General features: G+C 45.5%; 1 protein-coding gene across 1 annotated transcript; it reads right to left on the minus strand.

Annotated features, from left to right (window-relative positions):
• Window positions 1–2,689: 2,689 nt before the first annotated feature.
• On the minus strand, window positions 2,690–25,534 carry LOC126456292 (uncharacterized). Its single transcript, XM_050092043.1, has 3 exons — window positions 25,446–25,534; window positions 10,749–11,276; window positions 2,690–3,317 (listed from the first exon to the last, which is right to left on the minus strand). The coding sequence occupies exons 1-3, from the start codon at window positions 25,532–25,534 to the stop codon at window positions 3,194–3,196; spliced, it is 741 nt and encodes a 246-aa protein (XP_049948000.1). The 3' UTR covers window positions 2,690–3,193.
• Window positions 25,535–25,674: the final 140 nt, after the last annotated feature.

Raw genomic sequence — 25,674 nt, forward strand, 5'->3', positions numbered from 1 at the left:
CACTAAAATTAAAAATCATTTTACAACACTTAACTACAATGAAGTTTGAGTTCTGTTTCTCAGGGAAAATTCTCTAGGTCAGTGTTGAAATGATAAAGAATAGCAAATACACAGTATAGACAATTTCATTCAGCAGTTTAAGAAAAATTATTTTTAAATGAAGAAGTTTCAACTGTATACTGATATCAGATGCAATACCATCTCACTGCATTGGTCAGTTTAGTGGATTCCATACTATTGCACATACACTGTGCACAATTGTTCCAGCAAAAATGTTAATTTTGCTAGGAATATGCAGCCCTTTTTATTGATTTCACTAACGCATAATTATCCTGTATTCATTAGTTTATTAGCGTAATGTCTACAAATTTGAAGTACTGGGTGATCATAAAGTCAGTATAAATTTGAAAACTGAATAAATCACGGAATAATATAGATAGAGAGGTACAAGTTGACACATATGCTTGGAACGACATGGGGTTTTATCAGAACCAACAAAATACAAAAGTTCAAAAAATATCCGACAGATGGCGCTTCATCTGATCAGAATAGCAATAATTAGCTTAACAAAGTACGACAAAGCAAAGACAATGTTCTTTAGAGGAAATACTCAATATGTCCACCATCGTTCTCAACAATAGCTGTAGTCGAGGAATTATGTTGTGAACAGCATGTCCGGAGTTATTGTGAGGCACTGGCGTCGGATATTATCTTTCAGCATCCCTAGAGATGTCGGTCGATCACGAAACACTTGCGACTTCAGGTAACCCCGAAGCCAATAATCGCACGGACTGAGGTCTAGGGACCTGGGAGGCCAAGCATGACGAAAGTGGCGGCTGAGCACACGATCATCACCAAACGACGCGCGCAAGAGATCTTTCACGCGCCATCTGTCGGACATTTTGTGAACTTTTTTTTTTTTTTGGTTCCAATAAAACCCCATGTCATTCCAAGCATTTGTCTCAATTTTTACCTATCTACGTTATTCCGTGGTTTATTAAGTATTCAAATTTATACTGACTTTTTGATCACCCTTTACATCAGTCAAGTATTTTTTGAGATTTTTGTAAACAACGTTTCCGTTTTATGTATTCCATATTCATCTATGTACATAATATACATTCGATTAATAGGTATGTAGAAACAAGCGTTTTCACATGCAACGTTGTGTCAAAATTTCAAAGCAATCGACCGACTTCTTTTCGAGTTTTGCGAGCACAAACGTACCCATGGTCAATTTTTATATACACTCCTGGAAATGGAAAAAAGACCACATTGACACCGGTGTGTCAGACCCACCATACTTGCTCCGGACACTGCGAGAGGGCTGAACAAGCAATGATCACACGCACGGCACAGCGGACACACCAGGAACCGCGGTGTTGGCCGTCGAATGGCGCTAGCTGCGCAGCATTTGTGCACCGCCGCCGTCAGTGTCAGCCAGTTTGCCGTGGCATACGGAGCTCCATCGCAGTCTTTAACACTGGTAGCATGCCGCGATAGCGTGGACGTGAACCGTATGTGCAGTTGACGGACTTTGAGCGAGGGCGTATAGTGGGCATGCGGGAGGCCGGGTGGACGTACCGCCGAATTGCTCAACACGTGGGGCGTGAGGTCTCCACAGTACATCGATGTTGTCGCCAGTGGTCGGAGGAAGGTGCACGTGCCCGTCGACCTGGGACCGGACCGCAGCGACGCACGGATGCACGCCAAGACCGTAGGATCCTACGCAGTGCCGTAGGGGACCGCACCGCCACTTCCCAGCAAATTAGGGACACTGTTGCTCCTGGGGTATCGGCAAGGACCATTCGCAACCGTCTCCATGAAGCTGGGCTACGGTCCCGCACACCGTTAGGCCGTCTTCCGCTCACGCCTCAACATCGTGCAGCCCGCCTCCAGTGGTGTCGCGACAGGCGTGAATGGAGGGACGAATGGAGACGTGTCGTCTTCAGCGATGAGAGTCGCTTCTGTCTTGGTGCCAATGATGGTCGTATGCGTGTTTGGCGCCGTGCAGGTGAGCGCCACAATCAGGACTGCATACGACCGAGGCACACAGGGCCAACACCCGGCATCATGGTGTGGGGAGCGATCTCCTACACTGGCCGTACACCACTGGTGATCGTCGAGGGGACACTGAATAGTGCACGGTACATCCAAACCGTCATCGAACCCATCGTTCTACCATTCCTAGACCGGCAAGGGAACTTGCTGTTCCAACAGGACAATGCACGTCCGCATGTATCCCGTGCCACCCAACGTGCTCTAGAAGGTGTAAGTCAACTACCCTGGCCAGCAAGATCTCCGGATCTGTCCCCCATTGAGCATGTTTGGGACTGGATGAAGCATCGTCTCACGCGGTCTGCACGTCCAGCACGAACGCTGGTCCAACTGAGGCGCCATGTGGAAATGGCATGGCAAGCCGTTCCACAGGACTACATCCAGCATCTCTACGATCGTCTCCATGGGAGAATAGCAGCCTGCATTGCTGCGAAAGGTGGATATACACTGTACTAGTGCCGACATTGTGCATGCTCTGTTGCCTGTGTCTATGTGCCTGTGGTTCTGTCAGTGTGATCATGTGATGTATCTGACCCCAGGAATGTGTCAATAAAGTTTCCCCTTCCTGGGACAATGAATTGACGGTGTTCTTATTTCAATTTCCAGGAGTGTATAAAGTTGAGCTGCTTGATCCCGCTTATTCAGTGGACACGGCTAACCGTAGTGTAGCAGCCGAAGTGTGAACAACACCACTATGGACCCGAATGGCGGGCGCCGGCACATCGGCCGTACATTCCGTGTCCAGAGCCTTACGGGCGGTGGGTGCGCAGCGCCGCCTGGCGATGTTGGTGGTGGTGGCGCGCTGACCTGGATCCAGCCCAGCAGAGCCAAACAAGCCGGCGGGCGGCCTCGTGCTGCCGCCGCTGCCTCGTTCTGCTGGAATGGTTGCGCCGGCGCAGAGCCGTCCTGCCTGCGAAATCACTTCCTCTGCGGGTAGCGGCACCCGGGTGAGGAGGCGCTCACACGTCGCTTCACACTGAACACGTCAATGAAACCGAACGTAAGGGCAGTTCACCGGCAAAATGGAGGGGTTACATTATTTCAAAATACCAGGTACGCCATGATCGCTTGTAAATATTTCGATTCATTACCGGTATAGACATATCTATCAGTCATCAACGGATTTTGTAACACACTAACAGAAGTTCGTGATTTTTACAAACTTGGAAGTCAGATTCATTTGGTATAAGAGAACTGTGGTCTCCAGTGGCTCATTGCAGAGCAGGTAACAATGCGATTCTAACTCGTGACCTTTGTTTCTGTAAATAAACAAATAAATAAAATCATTAATAACAGTGAAATGGCCTGCCGTATACGATAAAACGTACAGAATTCAGTGTAATCCAAAAACCGTGAGATGCATAAGTTGTGCGCTGCCGCAACAGCCCAGTATAACAGTGTTGTGACACTCTTCCGTTACACTGAGTGAACTCATACACTAAGTGCGTATTGACCAGCTCTTCCTCAGTAAACTTATCCATACTGCTGTGAATAACGTTGACGTACAAATAACACTGCAGGAAATACAAACTCGAGACCGAACCAAACACCACTGAACGCAAGCTGGAGGGTGAAGAGCACAGTGGGCATTACTGTGGGTACTGTGAATGAATTTAAGTTTTTTTTTTCCAAGCAACACCAACTACACTGTTGTGTATATATTTTCTGTTCAAAGTAGATAGAAAGATTAGTGGGAGTAAGAAATCAGACAGAATGCAGTTATTTTGTAATGTCGCCCCAGAGACCAGGATTCCCATACACAAAAGTACTCAGGAAATATTCCTGAAAAACCTCCGAAATGCTATCGGTGGAGTGCGAGGATATCGTGTATACATATAAGCACTGGAAACAACATTTAGAAGGAAAATCAAGATACATCAACTTTTTACTTTATCCATAGGTTTTTTTTTTTTAAGAATCAAATGACATCCAAAACAAATATAAATATTTTTTCCTCAGTAGAGTTGACTTTTCGCGAAAGAGGAAAAAATGTAATGAAAATTGTTCCATCTATTTAAGTTCTTATTTGTTAACAGCCTAGGCTTTTTCTTCGTGTAATTAAAATAAAACATAAATCATTTTCCAGTTTCAGATATTTCGTATCTCTTGTGCAAGAACATTCTTAGGAGAAATATCCAAATTATCAAGTGGTCTTCGTAATGTGTCACGAAGACGAAGCACAAAATGAAAGTACCATTAAGAAGACCAAAAAGCACACTACTATAACGTCAGGGAGTGCTATGAGAATATATTTGTTTCTAAAGTTGGTAGACGACGTAACTATGCCCCCAACAACGCTAATACTGTTATCACTAAGTGTACTTGACACTGTTCCCGACAAGTCACGGCCAGTTCCGAAGAGGGCCTGTCTGAAAACCTCCACTTGAAATACAGTACGGGATGTTTTGACATTATTTTCCGTGTCCTTCAGTGTCAATAGACTTACTTTATTTATCGTACGATGCCAGGAGAAAACACTAGACAACTATTTAGAACAAATGTATACGTTTCTACATAGAACCATCATAACGGGTTCATAGGACTAAGTCCAGGTTTGAAATCCGCAAAGTTTGAGGAGCCATGTCACTGATTGCACGACCCCTCCCGTCGGAGTTTCGAGTCCTCCCTCGGACATGGGTGTTTGTGTGTTGTTCTTAGCGTAAGTTAGTTTAAGTAGTGTGTAAGTGTAGGGATCGATGACCTCAGAAGTTTGGTCACTTAGGAATTCACACACATTTGAACATTTGAAATCCGGTCACGAGCTACAGACAAATTGTGGAGGTCTTCTTCCAGTGTTCCTTTAAATTCTCTGAGGAAACATTCGATTGTTATGTACAGTTCGCTGCTCTTTACCGGCTCTTCATGGCAGGGAAGAGTTTTATTTCCATTGTTGCGACAATGCTCAATATCTGCTCCGGTCAGTTCATATCCGATTCAGTCTGTACCAATGACGTCGGGGTGGATGGAAACCTGTTGGTTGCTCCCAGCGAGCTTTAATTAGTTAATGATACATCAGGGAAATTTGATCTTGCCATTTGATTATTTCAAGCAACTTACATGTTGAAATGACTGTTCTACAGAATGACTGCTGTGCGTTACGATAGTTTTCTAGATATCTTTTTCTTTATTCTTCTCCACATGGTCAGCAGTTACTTTGATCTCATTTTTCGAGTTTTGATTTTAGCTGCAACATTCCGAAGAGAGATTTCGTATGTTAATGACGTGTACCCAAAACTGGAGGTAGCATTGTACAGGAAGGAAAAGCACAGTCAGTAGGATTCAAAAATCTCCTCTCGACACGAGGACTTTTTCAGTGGTAACGTGGGATTCGCCTGTCGAAGCTGAAATATTTTCATTGTTCCTCGGTATCGTTAGATCATTGACTTCCGTGAGAAAACGGAATATGTGGACACATATTGCATCTAAAGTGTTAAGACAGTAATATGGAAACATCGCGAGAAGTACATGCCTGAACATAAATACAGATTCCAGCCAAGCCTGCAGGTTGTGCGGTTGTATCTGACCACAAATGGCACCTGTGCAGTGTCCTCAAGACGTTAAAAGTGACAGTCGTGGTCAAATCAATGTTCTGTGTAGCTGTGGGTGCAGCATGTCAGAGCTAAGAGAATTCACACGTGGTCACATTGTTTGCGCTCGTAAGCAACGAAGCCGACGTGTTTGGTGTTCAGCAGGTACCCACCGTATCGAAGATTTATACAGTATGCAGGAAAAGAGGAATACTATCAGCCGGTAAATCACAGCGCGGAGGAAAGTGTACCTTGAGTGATAGTCACAGATGATAAAAATTGCAGACGTTCTTACAAAGAATAAGTGACAGCTATAAAAATCATTGCAGAACTGACAGTTGTACTGGCGAATCCTGTCAGTCAAAACAACACAAAAAGGACTCCAGAAGCAGGCAATTGCACAGGGAGCTGGAATTCGAAAATCGCACATCAGTGATGCAAATGTTCTTGTTACCGAAGCCATAAAACTCGGAATATGGAGCAATGGAAGAAAGTCATTTGGTCGTATGTGTCTTATTTCACACTTTATCTCCTGAACGAGTTTACGTCCAAAGAGCGGAACATGGCGGGTGTTCGGTGACGAAATGGGCAGCTACACTACGTGATCAAATGTATCCGGACACCTGGCTGAAAATGACTTACAAGTTCGTGGCGCCCTCTATCGGTAATGCTGGAATTTAGCATGGTGTTGGCCCACCCTTAGCCTTGATGACAGCTTCCACTATCGAGGGCATACGTTCAATCAGGTGCTGAAAGGTTTCTTGGGGAATGGCAGCCCATTCTTTACGTAGTGCTGCACTGAGGTGAGGTATCGATGTCGGTCGGTGAGGCCTGGCTCGAAGTTGGCGTTCCTAAAGATCCAAAGGCGTTCTATAGGATCAGCTCAGGACTCTGTGCAGGCCAGTCCATTACAGGAATGTTATTGTCCGTAACCACTCCGCCACAGGCCGTGCATTATGAGCAGGTGCTCGATCATCTTGAAAGATGCAATCTCCATCCCCGAATTGCTCTTCAACAGTAGGAAGCAAGAAGGTGTTTAAAACATCAATGTAGGTCTGTGCTGTGATAATGTCATGCAAAACAAGGGGTGCAAGCCCCCTCAGTGAGAAACACAGCACAACACCACCGCCTCCGAATTTTACTGTTGGCACTACACACACTGGCAGATGTCGTTCACCAGGTATTCGCCATACCCACACCCTGCTATCGGATCGCCACTTGTGTAGCGTTATTCGTCACTCCACACAAAGTTTTTCCACTGCTCAATCGACCTATGCTTACGCTCCTTACACCAAGCGAGGCGTCGTTTGACATTTGCCGGCGTGATGTGTGGCTTATGAGCAGCCGCTCTTCCATGAAACCAAGTTTTCTCACCTCCCGTCTAACTGCAGCGGACTCTGATGCACTTTGGAATTCCTGTGTGATGGTCTGGACAGATGACTCCCTATCACACATTACGACCCTCTTCAACTGTCGGCGGTCTCTGTCAGTCGACAGACGAGGTCGGCCTGTACGCTTTTGTGTTGTACGTGCCCCTTCACGTTTACACTTCACTATCACACTGTAAACAGTGGACCTAGAGATGTCTCGCGTACAGACGTATTATACAAGTGACACCCTGTTACATGACCACGTTCGAAGTCCGTGAGTTCCGCGGAGCTCCCCACTCTGCTCTGTCACGATGTCTAATGACTACTGAAGTCGCTGATATGGAGTACCTGGCAGTAGGTGGCAGGACAATGCACCTAGTATGAAAAAGTATGTTTTTGGGGGTGTCAGGATACTTTTGATCACATAGTGTATATTCTGGTATTTCATCGATCCCAAGGTTACTGTAAAAAGTTGCATTAGTGCCAAGGATTATGTAACCATTTTGGCTGACAGTCCTTCCCTTGGTACGATGTTTGTTCCCCAATGGTAATGCTGTCTTCCAAGACGACAGAGCCTCTTTTCACACAGCTCGCAACTTCCAGGACTGGTTTAGTGGACACGAGGATCAATCGTTGCCTCTCCCCTAGTCACCAACCTACCGTTCTCAATATTATAAGCCTTTGTGGTCCATTTTGAAGAGAAGGGTACATGATCGATACTCCATCATCGTCACCTGATGTTGCCACTGTTTCGCAAGAAGAATGTTATGAGATTCCCTTGAAACCATTCTGAACTTACTTTTATTCATTTAGAGACGACGAGAAGCTGTTTTGAACGTCAACGGGTTTCCTGCAGCAAATTAGCCATTTTAATGTGTTGTATTTGTAGTATTTTCATGTTTTTCTCGAGCCCCTGTACATCTATACTTCACTTAAGAAGCCACCTTAGATGTTGGGGAAGTGTGTTTGAGGTACCGCTACAATAGCCCAACCCCTCATCCCCACTCGTCGCCACCCTCTCCGATAGCATTCGTGAACGTTGCAGGGGGTGGACGCTGCCGTTAGAGCATAAGTGGCTCTCATTTTACCGCTGTGGTAATTTCGCAAGATGTGTGTGGCAGGAAGAAATCTCTTCCTCTCCTTGAAACATGATTCCATCCCTGTAGTAGGACGAATTTTTCCGTCACACCATAGGGCTTACGAAGCGAACCGATGGCGAAATGCACCCCAAACTGTGGATTTCCTTTATATCTTCTATTAATTCTAGCTAGAAGCTTTTAGACGAGTGACGAGCATTACTTAAGCGACTGTAGGGTGCCTCTTTCGGGAACGAATTACATGTCCTTACCATCCCAGCAATGAATCTCAGTTCGACAGCTGTCCTTCATATAGAAGGTTCAATAGTTGCTCTGTAAGTCACTGCCTCCACTTCACAGCTCACACACAAAAATCTGTTCTGTCTAACACTAAAGTTGAGATGAAGGCTCTAGGTTACCTTTCTGAGCCGTTTCACGTTGAAAAGGACGTGAGAAAACAGAAGGAATATCACTTACGGACTTCGTGTGTTCCTGAGAAGATTTATCATAGAAAGAAGAGCCAATTTCTGACGACTCAAAATGAGACGTAGAATATACAGCTTCCGAATATCGGCCTACAGCCTTCGCAAACGACCTTGCGAACGCAACATGTTCAGTCAGCTGAGCAACGAAGTGGAGATCTATAAAAACAAATTCCGAGGAGAAACGTGCTGGCAGGCGAGTACGCGACCAACATTCAAGACTGATAAACATATTTTAAAGGCCTTGTCGATGCAATTGCTATCATTGGCTGTTTGATTTAGTTCCACATAATTATTACATGCTACCCTCTTCTCGATGTCTTCCAAATACTTCATTCCAGGTCGTCCTCTTTCTTTCTATACCAACACTTTTCCTTGAAGAAGGTTGATGGACATTTGTATATGTTGTCTATTTCTAGTTTTTATGAAAAGTTATTATTGTCAAAGTGACAAATCCTGATTTGCGTTGCAACTGGCAGAGTAGTAAAAATGAAGCTAAGAGAGAAAACAGAAAAAAAATTGTTACGTGTGATCCTTCAGTTCTGCCTACGTTGAACCTAGTGTCTCGATGCTGGGATGTTGATGGAACACACACGACCGAAAAGGCGTATTTAGTATACATTGCACCACTCACTGTATCACTGTATGGACCAACCTATTTGAATTATTCTCCTGTTACATTCTCATCTTCAGTGGTGAAGAATGAATGACTACAGGTATGTATATTTATACAAATGTATGAATGCTAATATCCCTTATCCTAGTCTTACGGTCTGTACATATAACATCTCATAGAAGCAATGATAATATTCTGAAGATTGTATTACCACTGACAGTGTGCGACATCGTAAACAACATTAACGACACCACTTCTCTCTTTCTTTCTCGCTCTGTCCCATCCACGTCTTTGTGCGTATGCCCGAGTTTATCATGTCTTTAGGTCTCCGTCTTCTTGAAGCCATAAACAACAAGCAATTCTGTAAGACACGGCAAACGCTCACAAACGCAGACACAGCGAAAAATCGCATGATGCTTTGTAATGTCACAGATTTGTAGTCACTGCAAGTAGAGTGGTTTCGCTGTGCTTACCGAAAGCACAACGTGTTTCGTTTCGCCATCAGCGGTTACGAAATCAAACTTATAACTTTCCTCAACGGACGTCACTTGTAGTTTTCCTTAAGTTTTAGCTGTGTTAGCTACTTTGTCGATACAAATGTAAAAGGAAGACTAGGAAAGTTAACTACTTTTCGATATGAACACCGTTAGTTCGAAACTGACGACAGGAACTGACTACGGAACTCTTAAAGGAATAGTCCGATCGTACGCCGGAAATGATTCAGTGAAACAGAGAGAAATTTGTATATGAACGGACAAAGCGGTATTTGAAGTCTTCACTTGGCATACGAGCCCAGCACCTCCACCGCTGTATCAGCTTGCCCATCCAGATGCAAAACTCCTTATTACCGCACAATTAACGACACGACAGCTGTGATTCCGTATGCAGTGCACACCACGTTGGAAGATATATGGACGGAAAAGTTTTAATTGCCCTGTAAAGCGGTCGTCTTATCATGACGTCCATCTCATCTGCATTTCAAAGTGAGTCAAACGATGTAATGTGCAACAGTGAGGCTAGAGATAGGGGTGGCGATAAGGGAAACACCTGCAGACTGTGCGGAGCTGCATACGGTACTACAGCTGATAACCTGTCCTGCATCGCAGCGTAGCCTGCGTTCCACTAACGTTACTTGCCGCGGCTTACGATTACGAAATTCGTTCCGTGGCTGAAAGCGGCTGGGACGTGGCAGCAGGGGGCGCAGCCCACGCTTGCCAAGGGCACCATTTGTCGTCTCAGATGCGCTGTAATCTGCTGTAACACACCACCCGCGGTGCGCACGCGCAGTAGGATACATTCGTTCTCCCTTATACGGGATTCCTCGTCACTTGCGACTTCCAACTGCGCGAATCGTGACCACACATCCAACTTTACTTCAATCTGTGTGTGTCAGTGAATATGATGTTTGCTAAACTGACACCTACTCTGGCATATTTGGAATAAATAAATAAAAAAAAAAGAATGAGACTGTCTTAACAGGAGCCTGGAGAGTCTGTCTCATGCCGACATTGATTTACACGGAACTCAGCCACGTTTACTGAAATGAAGCGAGCAGTTAGCGGGAGTGCAAAGCCCCCGTGTCCGTTCGATCGGCAGCGCCAGCTCTCAGACGCCCTCACCTGTTACGAGCAATCCAAAGGCAGCACCGTCCATATTCTGCTTCTCCGCGGCGGAAGCGGCCACCTCCGTCACTCACAAAGGAATCCCAGAGCGGCTCCCTGTTCCACAGAAAAAACACTGGCCGCACAGTAGCGGCAAGGCGGCGCTGGGCAAACACGGGGCCCGCGACTGCGTCTGCGTACGGACTCGGGCGGAGCGCTGCTGCGGGCGCCGTCGTCAGCTGTCGCCGGACAAGGCACACATGGCGGGCGCCAGTACACACTAGCCACAGGCAAACACACGCACAGGCACTCGCACACACGCCCGCACTCAAAGCTGCGGCGACGGCGCGGTGCTGCACACAGCTCGCCAGCCGCGACACTGGCGCTGATTCCGCCGCCCGCCACGCGCCCGTCAGAGGCGCTGCCTGTCCGCCTCTGGCCCGCACCGGGTGCCCCGCAAGTTTCACCCGCACGTTTGCGGCCCAGCGACCCAAAACACCGTCGAGTCCACCACGAGTTGGAAGATTCCATACGCCGTCTCTGAAGCTATAAAGATGAGAAGCCGTTGTTCCACTAGATTATAGGAAGAAATGTATTTGTTGTTTATCTAATATTGACGAAACAGTTGTTTGGTTCCTTTTCAAAGCTCGTGCATTGCTCCATCTACTAGTGGCACGGGTTCACCAGCCACGTCTGTTATACACTGACGGAGAAAATTGCAATAACAAATAATACTTAATACTGTGTAATGAAATTTCTGGAATACATTTTTCTAGGTTACATACACCACTGGCCATTAAAATTGCTACACCAAGAAGAAATGTAGATGATGAACGGGTATTCATTGGACAAATATATTATACTAGAACTGACATGTGATTACATTTTCCTGCTATTTGGGTGCATAGATCCTGAGAATTCAGTACCCAGAAAAATCACCTCTGGCCATAATAACGGCCTCGATACGCCTGGGCATTGAGTCAAACAGAGCTTGGATGGCGTGTACAGGTACAGCTGCCCATGCAGCTTCAACACGATACCACAGTTCATCGAGAGTAGTGACTGGCGTACTGTGACGAGCCAGTTGCTCGGCCACCATTGACCAGACGCTTTCAATTGGTGAGAGATCTGGAGATTGTGCTGGCCAGGGCAGCAGTAGAACATTTTCTGTATCGAGAAAGGCCCGTACAAGACCGGTAACATGCGGTCGTGTATTATCCTGCTGAAATGTATGGTTCAGCAGGGATCGAATGAAGGGTAGAGCCATGGGTCGTAACACATCTCAAATGTAACGTCCACTGTTCAAAGTGCCGTCAATGCGAACAAGAGGTGACCGAGACGTGTAACCAATGGCACCCCATACCATCACGCCTTGTGTTACGCCAGTATGGCGATGACGAATACACGTTTCCAATGTGCGTTCACCGCGATGTCGCCATACACGGATGTGACCATAATGACGCTGTAAATAGAACCTGGATTCATTAGAAAAACTGACGTTTTGTCATTCATGCACCCAGATTCGTCGTTGAGTACGCCATCGGAGGCGCTCCTGTCTGTGATGCAGCGTCAAGGGTAACCGCAGCCATGCTCTCCGAGCTGATAGTCCATGCTGCTGCAAACGTCGTCGAACTGTTCGTTCAGATGGCTGTTCTCTTGCAAACGTCCCCATCTGCTGACTCAGGGATCGAGACGTGGCTGCACGATCCGTTACAGCCATGCGGATAAAATGCCTGTCATCTCGACTGCTAGTGATACCAGGCCTTTGGGATCCAGCTCGGCGTTCCGTATAACCCTCCTGAATCGACCGATTCCATATTCTACTAAAAGTCATTGAATCTCGACCAGCGCGAGCAGTAATGTCGCGATACGATAAGCAGCAATCGCGATAGGCTACAATCCGACCTTTGTCAAAGTCGGAAACGTGATCGTACGCATTTCTCCTCCTTACACGAGGCATCACAACAACATTTCACCAGACAACGCCGGTCAACTGCTGTTTGTATATGAGAAATGGGTTGGAAACTTTCCTCATATGAACACGTTGTAGGTGTCGCCACCGGCGCCAACCTTGTGCGAATGCTCTGAAAAGCTAATCATTTGCATATCAGAGCATCTTCTTCCTGTCGGTTAAATGGCGCTTCTGTTGCACGTCATCTTCGTGGTGTAGCAATTTTAATGGCCAGTAGTGTATTTGTTGTTTATCTAATATTGGCGAAACAATTGGTTGGTTTCTTTTCAAAGCTCGTGCATTGTTCCACCTATTAGTGGCACGGGTGTCATCAGCCACGTCTGTTATACACTGACGGAAAAAAGTCGCAATAACAAAAAAATAATTAATACTGTGTAATGAAATTTCTGGAATACATTTTTCTAGGTAACATATTTCAGTGATTAACATTGTAAGATCAGAGGTTAATGTAAGCCCATATAGGCCATTCCAAATAAGAAATGCTGATACATTAGTAACAGGTGTGACCGCCAGAATATTAAATGTAAGCATGCAAAAGTGCATGCGTTGTGTTGCACAGCTGCCAATTGTGGGATGAAGTTCCATGTTTGTGGCACTTGATCGATCAACAAAGGGTCGGTTAATGCTGTTTGTTAATCATGCTGGACTTGTCATCCGATGTCCCCTTTGTGAACGACTGGAGATTGTTCTGGTTCAAAATGGTTAAAATGGCTCTGAGCATTATGGGACTCAACATCTGAGGTCATCAGTCCCCTAGAACTTAGTACTACTTAAACCTAACTAACCTAAGGACATCACATACATCCATGCCCCAGGGTAGGATTCGAACCTGCGACCGTATGATTGTTCTGGTGATCGAGGCCAAGGCAATATGTCGACACTCCGTAAAGCATGCTGGGTTACGACAACGATATGTGAATGAGCGTTATTCTGTTGGGAGACACCCCTTGGAATGTTGGTCATGAACGGCGCACAACGGGTCGAATCGCCAGAAAATTTTGTGAATTTGTGATAAGGTTCTATGGGATCAAACTGCTGAGGTATCGGTCCTTAGGCTTACAGAATAATTCATGTAACTTAAACTAACTTACGCTAAGGAAAACACACTAACCCATGCCAGAGGGAGGACTCGAACCTCCCACGGGGGGAGCCGCGCGAACCGTGACAATGCGCCTGAGACCACGCGGCTACGCCGCGTCTCGAATCACCAGACCGAACCACAACTTTGCAGTCAGGGTGCGTGGGATAACCACGAGAGTTCTCCTGCTGTAATACAAAATCGCACTTCAGGACGTAACTCCAGGTGTAGCTCCAGTGTGTGTAGCACGCAGACAGGTTGGTTGCAGGCCCTCAACTAGCGTCCTTATAGCCAACACACTGGCACCGAGGCAGAAGCAACTTTCATCAGAAAAGATAACAGACATCCACCCTTCCCTCCGATGAATACTCGCTTGATACCACTGAAGCCGCAAATGGGGTCAGTTCAATGCACGGTCCAGTGCCTCTAGCTCGGAGCCTTCTTTGAAATAGCCGATTTGTAAGAGTTCGTTGTTTCACTGTGGTGCTATACGTCACACACGATTGCCATCCCTCCCGGTAGTGCCACATGGTTCTCCGGAACCCGGTCTTCCTGCGACCGTACATTCTCGTGACCACCTCTGCCGGTAGTCACGTACAGTGGCCACATTCCTGCCAAGTATTTCTGCAGTACTGCAGAAGGAACATCCTAGCCGAAGTAGTAAGGGCGTATTTGCCGCCTTAATGGCATTTGCAGTGTTACGTGGCTTTATGCTTGATTACAGACTTACTAATTTATCAGTTGATTTGTTTTCACCACGTAACGCCCGCTTTTTACGTCCTTCTTTGTTGCTGACGCCGAAACTCTTCCTTTCCTATATCTTTACTACTTTTTATCTACACTCCTGGAAATTGAAATAAGAACACCGTGAATTCATTGTCCCAGGAAGGGGAAACTTTATTGACACATTCCTGGGGTCAGATACATCACATGATCACACTGACAGAACCACAGGCACATAGACACAGGCAACAGAGCATGCACAATGTCGGCACTAGTACAGTGTATATCCACCTTTCGCAGCAATGCAGGCTGCTATTCTCCCATGGAGACGATCGTAGAGATGCTGGATGTAGTCCTGTGGAACGGCTTGCCATGCCATTTCCACCTGGCGCCTCAGTTGGACCAGCGTTCGTGCTGGACGTGCAGACCGCGTGAGACGACGCTTCATCCAGTCCCAAACATGCTCAATGGGGGACAGATCCGGAGATCTTGCTGGCCAGGGTGGTTGACTTACACCTTCTAGAGCACGTTGGGTTGCACGGGATACATGCGGACGTGCATTGTCCTGTTGGAACAGCAAGTTCCCTTGCCGGTCTAGGAATGGTAGAACGATGGGTTCGATGACGGTTTGGATGTACCGTGCATTATTCAGTGTCCCCTCGACGATCACCAGTGGTGTACGGCCAGTGTAGGAGATCGCTCCCCACACCATGATGCCGGGTGTTGGCCCTGTGTGCCTCGGTCGTATGCAGTCCTGATTGTGGCGCTCACCTGCACGGCGCCAAACACGCATACGACCATCATTGGCACCAAGGCAGAAGCGACTCTCATCGCTGAAGACGACACGTCTCCATTCGTCCCTCCATTCACGCCTGTCGCGACACCACTGGAGGCGGGCTGCACGATGTTGGGACGTGAGCGGTAGACGGCCTAACGGTGTGCGGGACCGTAGCCCAGCTTCATGGAGACGGTTGCGAATGGTCCTCGCCGATACCCCAGGAGCAACAGTGTCCCTAATTTGCTGGGAAGTGGCGGTGCGGTCCCCTACGGCACTGCGTAGGATCCTACGGTCTTGGCGTGCATCCGTGAGTCGCTGCGGTCCGGTCCCAGGTCGACGGGCACGTGCACCTTCCGCCGACCACTGGCGACAACATCGATGTACTGTGGAGACCTCACGCCCCACGTGTTGAGCAATTCGGCGGTACGTCCACCCGGCCTCCCGCATGCCCACTATACGCCCTCGCTCAAAGTCCGTCAACTGCACATACGGTTCACGTCCACGCTGTCGCAGCATGCTACCAGTGTTAAAGACTGCGATGGAGCTCCGTATGCCACGGCAAACTGGCTGACACTGACGGCGGCGGTGCACAAATGCTGCGCAGCTAGCGCCATTCGACGGCCAACACCGCGGTTCCTGGTGTGTCCGCTGTGCCGTGCGTGTGATCATTGCTTGTACAGCCCTCTCGCAGTGTCCGGAGCAAGTATGGTGGGTCTGACACACCGGTGTCAATGTGTTCTTTTTTCTATTTCCAAGAGTGTATATAAATAATGAACTATTGGTTTTGCCGTTTAACACCTTTTTAATAACTATGGAAGTATTACAGGCATCGGGTCCCACCTGATGTCTCACCCGGCAATACGTTTTACATGAACCTTTCAAGACTCGATCGATCTGTTTACAAAGAGAAAGCAGAATATCTCTTTCTTTGACGTTGCCCAACAACGACCTAGGAAGCTCGACGCCCTCGCGGCCCAGACTCTTCCATGACTCGCGGTGGTTTGCAGCATTCGTTTTATTCCTTGCCCACTTGCCGCTACGTCGAACTTTCGTGGTGATCGTTGGGCAACGTCTTCCACGTTATCTGCAACATAAATAAACTTTCTTCCCACAGTATTTCTGAAAACCCAGAAACAAACTTAAAGAACATAATAATAATAACTGATCTTACAATTATTCGTATAAGTCTTGGTCGATTTAATGAGGAGTGGGAGAGGCCTAAGCCCTGTGACACCACACATTCTTGACTGACATCAACTCATCGCGTCCGTATCAAAGGTAACTAACGCTCACGAGGGTTACAGCGTTTATTTAAAGCAATCCTGATTTGCATCCTGATAGTGGCGCCACTAGGGTTACTCTTTTGCGACTGGCGCAAAATTTGAATACAAATGTAGAAACACGCCGTACAACTTTCGTTTATGTCGTATAACTCCATCTTGGTGCTGCGATTTTTCAGCCAGCGCGTTATTTCATAATCGTTTGTCGCAGTAAAAAAAATTATATCGAGTGAATTCTGTTTTCCTTACACGTAAGATATATTTATGATAACAGCACAGTATTACCGATTGCTTTCGAGTTCCACCGATACGGTACAATCCTTCCGAAATTGTATTTAAGATTTCTATAGTAAATATTTCAGTACCGCACTTCAAATTTTGCTACAGTCAGCTGAGAATCTGTAGCAACTAAAGACCATAATAGAATAATAGGTTTAATTGGTCACCGATTCATTTCGTTAATTGAGATATTAAGTTGTTGCGCAATATTCACATTCAGCTAAAACAAAACACACAGCAAATCTCAGAAGACATCCAAGAACATCCTCCTAAATTTTGTTGGAATTGCAGGTTCATCTTATATGTTACACAGACCAATGTGGAGTGCACAGTTCGTTCGTGTATGAAAAGAGGGGCGAATGATTTTCTTAAATACCTCGGTGAGCGCTGTAATTAGTCTAATTTTTTTCTCCGCGATCCGTACAGTAGTGATGTGTAGCCGGTTACACACTGTCCAGTCACAGTGAAGAGCCGAAATAACCACCTTTTGCAGCGCGGACCACTGCAAGACGTGCAGGAAGCGAGTCAGCGAGATTCTGGATGGTACCGGGAGGGACCTGGAGCCATGCAGACTCCAGTGCTGTGGCCAGCTGTTCTCGGCTTTCGGGTGAGGATCTTCTGCGAACCTCAAGAGATTATGTGAAGTTTGGAAGCTAGGAGACGAGGTACTGGCAGAATTGCAGTTGTGATGGCGGGTCGTGAGTCGTGCTTGGGTAGCTCAGTTGGTGGAGCACTTGCCCGCGAAAGGCAAAGGTCCCGAGTTCGAGTCTCGGTCGGGCACACAGTTTTAATCTGCCAGGAAGTTTCATATCAGCGCACACTCCGCTGCAGAGTGAAAATCTCATTCAAGAAAGATACTGCATGTGGGGGTAGACATGGTCCCCAAGAATAGATGCATAATTGTGTTGATCCACAGTGCCTTCCAGAATGATGAGATCTTCCAAGAAATGCCAGGAAAAGATTCACAGACCATAATGCTCCCTCCTGCGGCCTCGATTATTACAGTGTGTTTGCTTTCAGACGTTTCACACCATTAGAAAAAAAAATGATTCCCCTGAAAAGGCTACCTATCGCCATTCAGTGGACGTTCAGTTGCTGTAATGGCGTGAAAATTGCAGGCTTCATCACCGGGTGCATAAGCAGGTGCCCTCTGCGGAGGCCCATACGCAGCAACGTTCGCTGAATTCTCGTTGAGAAGACAATGGTTGATGTGGACGATCAGTTCAAATGGCTCTGAGGACTATGGGACTTAACTGCTGAGGTCATCAGTCCCCTAAAACTTAGAACTACTTAAACTTAACCAACCTAAGGACATCACATACATTCATGCCCGAGGCAGGATTCGAACTTGCGACCGTAGCGGTCGCGCGGTTCCAGACTGAAGCGCCTGGAACCGCTCGGCCACTCCGGCCGGCGACGATCAGTTGCTCAACAGCTGCACGTCTATTCGCCCGTGCACATCTCTACAGCTGTCAACCAACCCTGTCATTTATAGCACCACTGTTGTATCGGCGCCGATTTTGGATAACGCCATTTTGCCAGGTGGCTCACGAACAGTTTACAAATCTCGACGCTTCGAAAAGGCTTCCTCCAATGGCGCGAAAGCAAATAATCATGTCTTTTCGCATGACAGATAAATTGCTCCGTTTCCGCATTATTATAACGATTGCACTGTTTTCCACATTCCCCACATCCACGGCCTGCACTGCCACCTGCCATCTGCCGTCTGTGAATGGTTATTGCACGTCGACGTTGAACATAGGCGGTAGTCACATTAATGGGACTGGATCATGTGTATTCATACAATTCTTACTTAATACTGGCTCATCAATCTATGTAATTAAGCTTTTGTCGTTTCATCTGAGTCTACCGGTCCGCCAATTTTTGAAATCGTAGCATCTCCGTCACGATATCCAATGGGTCCAACAAACTTGTGACGAATCGTATTTCTGCTCTTTGTAAGCGTTCAGTATCCACTGTTAATCCTGTTTCACACTGGTCCCACATCCTTACGCAATGTTGTTTGAATGCTCCCGCGATTATTTTATAAGCAGTCTATTTTGTAGACACTTTATTTTTCCAGTACCCTACCAATGGACCGAAGACACCTGCTTTATCTACTATCGAGGCTACCGTATCTGACCATTTCATTTCATATCCCAACGAAGTGATAAGCCTAGAAATTGGTATGAGCTGACTACCTCCAGTTGCCACTCACTGGTATTGTAATATCGCTACTCCACGTTTTACTCGTTCTGTGAAATGTGCAATTATACTTCTTAACATTTAAAGCAAGCTGCCAATCTTTACACCATTTTGAGATCTGATCAAGATCTGACACAGTGTTTGTGCTGCTTTTTTCAGACAGTTTTTCATCATAATTTACTACATCATCTGTGAAGAGTCTGAGGATACTATCAATATTGTCTCTTAGGTCATTAATGTGTAAAATGATCAGCAAGAGTCCCAGGGCATTTCTTAGGGCACGTATGAAGTTAGATCTATCTATGTGCATGGATGTGACATGTCGGTGATAAGAAAAGGGAAAACACCTCCACTTGTGTCTAACTACATCGCTTCGCTATTATGCACAGTCGTTAACAAGAAACTAGACAAGAACTAATCACAGTGAGCTACTCATCATCAGTGCCTATTTAATTTCTTTTTTGTCAATAGGTCTTGATTAACACACACACACACACACACACACACACACACACACACACACACACACACGCTCGCACACGCACAGCACAGCACAGAACTACATTCAGAGGAAAAAAAGAAGGACTAAGAGATTTAGAAAGATAACAACGAAGAGGCAGAGTATGAGAGATCAAGAGCGGATGAAAGAAACCAAGGGAGGGTGTCAAGTGCATGAAAGGAAGGGAGACGAAAAACAGGAGACATGAAAAGGAGATACTGCAAAAGAAGGAGAAGTAGATGAAGGGACTGGGTGAGTGAGAGCAGGAAAGGGAGCGAATGCGAGAGATCAAGATAGGTAGGAGAAGAGCGAGGGATAGTGAGTACCTGAGAGAGAAGTAAATAAGGAAGTCCTACAAGGAATGAGGAAGATAATGTGGGGAGAGACAAAAATGTAAAACTGAGAGAGTCATTGGAAACTCGCTACTGTGTCACAGATTTCTCTTCGCCGAGAGTAACCAGGCCTACGCGGTGGTAAAACATGGGTAAATGTTTTCTAATTGTAATGAAAACAATTATATTTACAGCAGTTACGAACTGATGCAATTATTCAGCCGAAATTTAGATATTTTCTCTATAGTAAACTGTTATCCATCTGGATAAAATACAGAAATTATCTGTGTGCCAAAAGAAACGAAATTTACAGTAACCAATTTCTCAACGAAATTCGATCGCAAGTCTGTTTAGTAACTGTGTTTAAATCATGCTGAAAGATTAAGCATACATTTCAAGGTTACAATTGAACTATACATTTTCGTGAAAAAAAGAACCTTGTGCCGTCTCATCCCACGACTGTAAAACGCTAATTTTTTATTTTTTAAACATGGGTAATGGCAAACGTAGATGACTTGGACCACAGCGGATTTCGTTACAAGTTTCTTTCTAGTATTAGTGCACTAATATACGTAGCTGTAAACTGGATAGAATGCTATTACTTTGTCTTAAACTATGTAGCTTCAAAACCCGTTAAATTGCCAAACCACATAACTTGAAACCGAAAGGCAGGAAGGAAAAATGTCCTTTCATAACTGGTTTCAGACTCTGTTAAGTCGATCGAATATATAACGTATTCAGTTTCTTGATTACGAAAGGAATCCGGAAACGATTTCGCTTTGCCCGCCCGTCAGCATCAGTTTTTTGGATGTGTGCGTGTGATGTTCGTATCTCACACTCTTACAAGCGTAAATGAACATCAATGAAAGCTGCTATTGTAGATTGACAGTATTCTGTCCTACGGCAACATTGTTTCGCCACTATTGTGAAGTAAGGTAGAATATCTTACCTGTTACCAAGACGACAACTTACTCCTTATTATATTTAGTATAGTGAAATCCTCATTTTAATGGTCAGTGAACATCGATGTATATCGTTCAGTCACATTGAAATGTCGCTACTAAGTGCGGCTGACTCCGAAACAGTGCAGAATCAGATGGAATCGATACCATGATGAATTCATGAAACTGATAATTTAAATATTTTGAGTGAGGTTACTTGAAGGCCAATGTGGCCTTCAGTCACTTGTCGGTTTTAATATTACTTTATTCATAATTTCATAGATGCTTTGCCTCGTGGTGTTTTATGTGTTTCGGTGTATACCATATTTCGTAAATTAGCGTGACAAGACGTAGGTTGGAGCTTCTTGCAATGTTTCTTTCTATTTCACCTGACGTTATTGTGGTCGCTTCTCGGCCGCATATTTCGTGATAATTCGTGAATATTTTTACGTTCAAGTGTGTGGTGTGCTCGTAAATTTTTCGAGAGAAAATTCTTGGTAAATTCTAGATGTTGAGTACCACGTAGTGGTTAGTGATCTCCAAGCCCCTTACATAACGGGCAATGAAAAAGTTTCAGTTCGAAGACCGTACAGTCCAGCATCAGTATGCTAATGAGACAAAATTGCTGTGAACATTGAGGGAATAATTCCACCGACGCACCACTTTGAAGGTACCCGTTTGGCAAACCACCTTGTACTGCTGTCTGAAGAGATCCGTAACTGCCTGGTGCACATCGTCCGACAGAAGTTGTCGACCCTTCAATGCCTATTTTAAGGGACCCAAGGCGTGACAAAGGCATGGGGATAGCTGTGGACCATGAGGCAGGTGATCCAGCGTCTCCCACGTGAGTACTTCTGCGTTATGACATTGAGATACAGGGACGTGCGTGATCAAGAAGCAACAGCATTCCTTGCGCATCAAAAAAGGCTCTGAGCACTATGGGACTTAACATCTGAGGTCATTAGTCCCCTAGAACTTATAACTACTTAAACCTAACTAACCTCAGGACATCACACACATCCATGCCCGAGGCAGGATTCGATCCTGCGACCGTAGCGGTCGCGCGGTTCCAGATTGAAGCGCCTAGAACCGCTCGGACACACCGGCCGGCCCTTGCACATCATTTCACAGCGGTGGTTTTCCATGTACATGCTGCCCCATCCACATTCTTCATTCTCCGATGGATGTCTGTCGGTGACTATCCTTCGGCAGCAAAGAATATAACACCACGCTGTTCTTATGTGAAAGCATTTGGTAATAACGTCGGCATAGTTCACGTTTTCGCATTAACAGCGCGAACGTCGGAAAAACACGATTCCCACACTAATCTCTTGCCTGCATGTCCTTGCTTTTATAAGATGGTCAGAAACAGTCTGAAAACCTTGTAAGGGCGTTGCAGGGTAGGTTGTGCCGAGAAATAGTTGTGAAGAAAATAAATCGATCGTTGTGCCGTTTCCGATTCAATTAGCATTGACATTAACAAATCAGGTAGTTGTGCGTGCAAAGAAGAAAAAAAAGACTACTCCTTTCACTTAGTTTACCTTGGCAGTGTCTCAAGTTCGAGGAAAACAGTTGACAGTGAACTGCGTTACGGAACACTGCCGTCAGGAAAATACTTCGATATTCCTGCAGCTGACGAAGTAACTATGTGTATATTTTGCTCTCCCTCCTTGATTCACTGATGCAGTGAGTGATTCACACTGTTTCTGGTGTCAACTCCTCCTGTTAGGAGGCCTGGTAGCGGAGACAGCAAAAATGCACAATGTGGCGAGATCAGAGCAAATTACTGAAAGCGAAATGGCAGCTTTATTTGAACGTAGTGTGAAACTACGACTCTCTCACCTAGAAGAGTATTTTATGGTCTGCGGTCGAATCGAAGAACAGCTCGCCCCCTTGCATTTTACTCACATATGATATCGGGGCTCGGTGTTGGTGGAGTGCTCCACCGATACTGTACGAGACTATACAATTTGACACTAATTCTTACGGAATACGACAGGATGGTAATCTAACTAAGCAGGTAATAGCTCGGAGATTAGTGATGTCGGAAAACTCCTTTTGGCGCAATAAAAATTGTCAAGCCAGGTATTAACATAAGTAGTGTTTTAATAGGCTGGAATCATTATCGGGATTGATGATTGCAGATATCCGTCTAACACTGCTGGTTTAGTTATCCTAAAATACGTCAGGTCGATTTATTTGCATATATTTACCAATCTTGGGCTGATGCTCCACCGTTAATGTCATCGGTGTCGACAGAAGGTAATCTTTCTTTCTCGCAGCAGATGTTCCGTCCTCAAACAACGAGAGCTTGTTTTCCTGGAGTTCAGTGACTGACGGCATCAACGGGTGGTATTCCCGCATTCAAACAGAAAGTCAGAACACAGTGCAGAGAAAATCATTTTTATCTACTCATAGAGAAGAAGGCTAATTAAAGCAGTCAGTCTGCACAAGCAATATCCATGAAGCATGAAATGATTATTTTCTAAGTGCGTTCATCTCTGGGACTATTGTGTACATTCCAGCGTTCCTTGTATTCATCATGCTTAAGAATCCCAGAAAGGCGATAAAGTGAAAGAAATAGCTCAGGCAGACTCCGTTAAATTATGAAACGAACGGAAAATCAGTACTCAGATAGAAGCTCAATTTGCTTGTGCTGCTGGTGCCAAAATACAGAAAAAATTCCTTATTTCTTTTGCTGAAATGCTTTATTAGCACGTCCGGAGCGAAGCAATGCAATTAAACTGACAAACAATGTGAATTGTTGGAAATCAGAATGAAAACTCGCAAGGGGCGGCCATGACGTTGGAAAAACAAACATTTCTGCAAACTTTGTACACCTTTAGTAGGCCATTGATACATCATAATGTGGAAGTAGTAAGATGCATTACTCTGGCAATTCCGAGAAATCTCAAGGGAATATTTACCCGTAATAACTATGTGTCACATGTGTATGTGTTTTGGTTCAAAAATGGCTCTGAGCACTATGGGACTTAACTTCTGAGGTCATCAGTCCCATAGAACTTAGAACACATTGGTGCCCGAGGCAGGATTCGAGCCTGCGACCGTAGCGGTCGCGCGGTTCCAGACTGTAGCGCCTAGAACCACTCTGCCACTTGGGCCAGCTCTGTGCTTTGGTGCTGGACACCAAAGACCGAGCGAGGTGGCGCAGTGGTTAGCATATTGGACTCGCATTCGGGAGGACGACGGTTCAATCCCGTCTCCAGCCATCCTGATTTAGGTTTTCCGTGATTTCCCTAAATCGTTTCAGGCAAATGCCGGGATGGTTCCTTTGAAAGGGCACGGCCGATTTCCTTCCCAATCCTTCCCTAACCCGAACTTGCGCTCCGTCTCTAATGACCTCGTTGTCGACGGGACGTTAAACACTAACCACCACCACCACCACCACCACCACCACCACACCAAAGATCATGGTGGTCAAGCGATTAGCGTTCGAGCATCGTGAGACGAACGTGTCTGAAGCGAAGGTTCGACTCATGCTCAAACTGAGTTGTTGACCAATTTTTTTTTCTTTTCAACGCTGGTAATATTATTCAATTTATATGACATTTGAGAGGAAATATAATGGAAAAACATACGTGTATTTGCATGAAGTTTTAATTTATATTTTCCTCGTCTGTGTGACAAATACCATCTTGCAATGTGTGATGGTCAGAGCTCATCCGACGCGTAAACTGTACATTAGTCTTGTGGTTTGGCACATTGTGAGCTACTATATTACTGGTTGTGACTAACGTTATTCGCATCATGATTTATGGAGACAAGTTCATGAAAATGCACGTGGGTTTCTTTTCATTCCATTACCTATCAAATGTCATATAAAATAATGTGACCAGTGATGAAAAAATAAATTAAAAAAGCAAGTGTCAGCGAGTATCGAACTATCGCCTCGTTCGCGACGCTCTTACACAGCGCAGAAGCTAACCGCACGTCCACAATGACTTGTTAGGTGCTGTCCCTTCGCGCAGTACATCAGTTACATAATATAAGAGTAAAACTTCTGTTGCGATTTTCTCGGAACTGCGAGACTAGTGCACCTTACTACTTACACAGTATGTTAATGTAATGGCCAACTAAAGATTTACAAAGTCTGAAGTAAATCCGTCATGCCAACGTCGTGGCCTCCCCTTGTCAGTATATCTCTGGTATCACATGATATGGTCGGTAAGGACAAAGTCGAGATAATTTTCGGATAAAGTATGCGAAGATACAGCAAAAGGTCACGAGTATGAATTCGTGCTTCAGTGGGTATTTGTTAAGTGACTGAATGTGGAAGTAATTTGGCAGGTGTCTGTTCTCTTTCACCATTGGCGCTAATGTTCTGAGAAACGTGCAGTCCTAGTTTGAAGAGCCGTTAAGGAACCAGGTATATAATCCTATGATTGACGTTTCATTAGACACTGTCTGCAGGCACAAGAGTCGGTTCTGGTCATCGTATTACGTACGTGTTCCTGATCTGGAAAATGAGCTTGAAACCGGGCTTCATACCCGAAACATGTGGCACTGACAGAATGTTAAAGAAGCATTAAACAGGTGGAATGGGTTCATTTGTTTTAAGAGAAAGCTACAGAGCTTTAGATGTCTGTAAGTTGTGTTTGTCAGCTTACTGGCTCCATTCTTCAGTTCCAGGACAAGATGTTGCCTTAAGTTCCTCACGGTGGTCACGAGGAAGGACGCTGCTTATATCGGCAGTCATTTGGTGCCCGGTTAGGTGCGAACCACAACTACTCAACATACAGACTGTGGTTGTAATCAACTGTTATAACTTCTGCCAAAGATACATTCAAAGATAATCTAAAAGTGTATCGATAAAATATGTCGATGTACATTTCATAG

Source organism: Schistocerca serialis, chromosome 2, assembly GCF_023864345.2.
Source record: "Schistocerca serialis cubense isolate TAMUIC-IGC-003099 chromosome 2, iqSchSeri2.2, whole genome shotgun sequence".
Classification (NCBI taxonomy): domain Eukaryota; kingdom Metazoa; phylum Arthropoda; class Insecta; order Orthoptera; family Acrididae; genus Schistocerca; species Schistocerca serialis.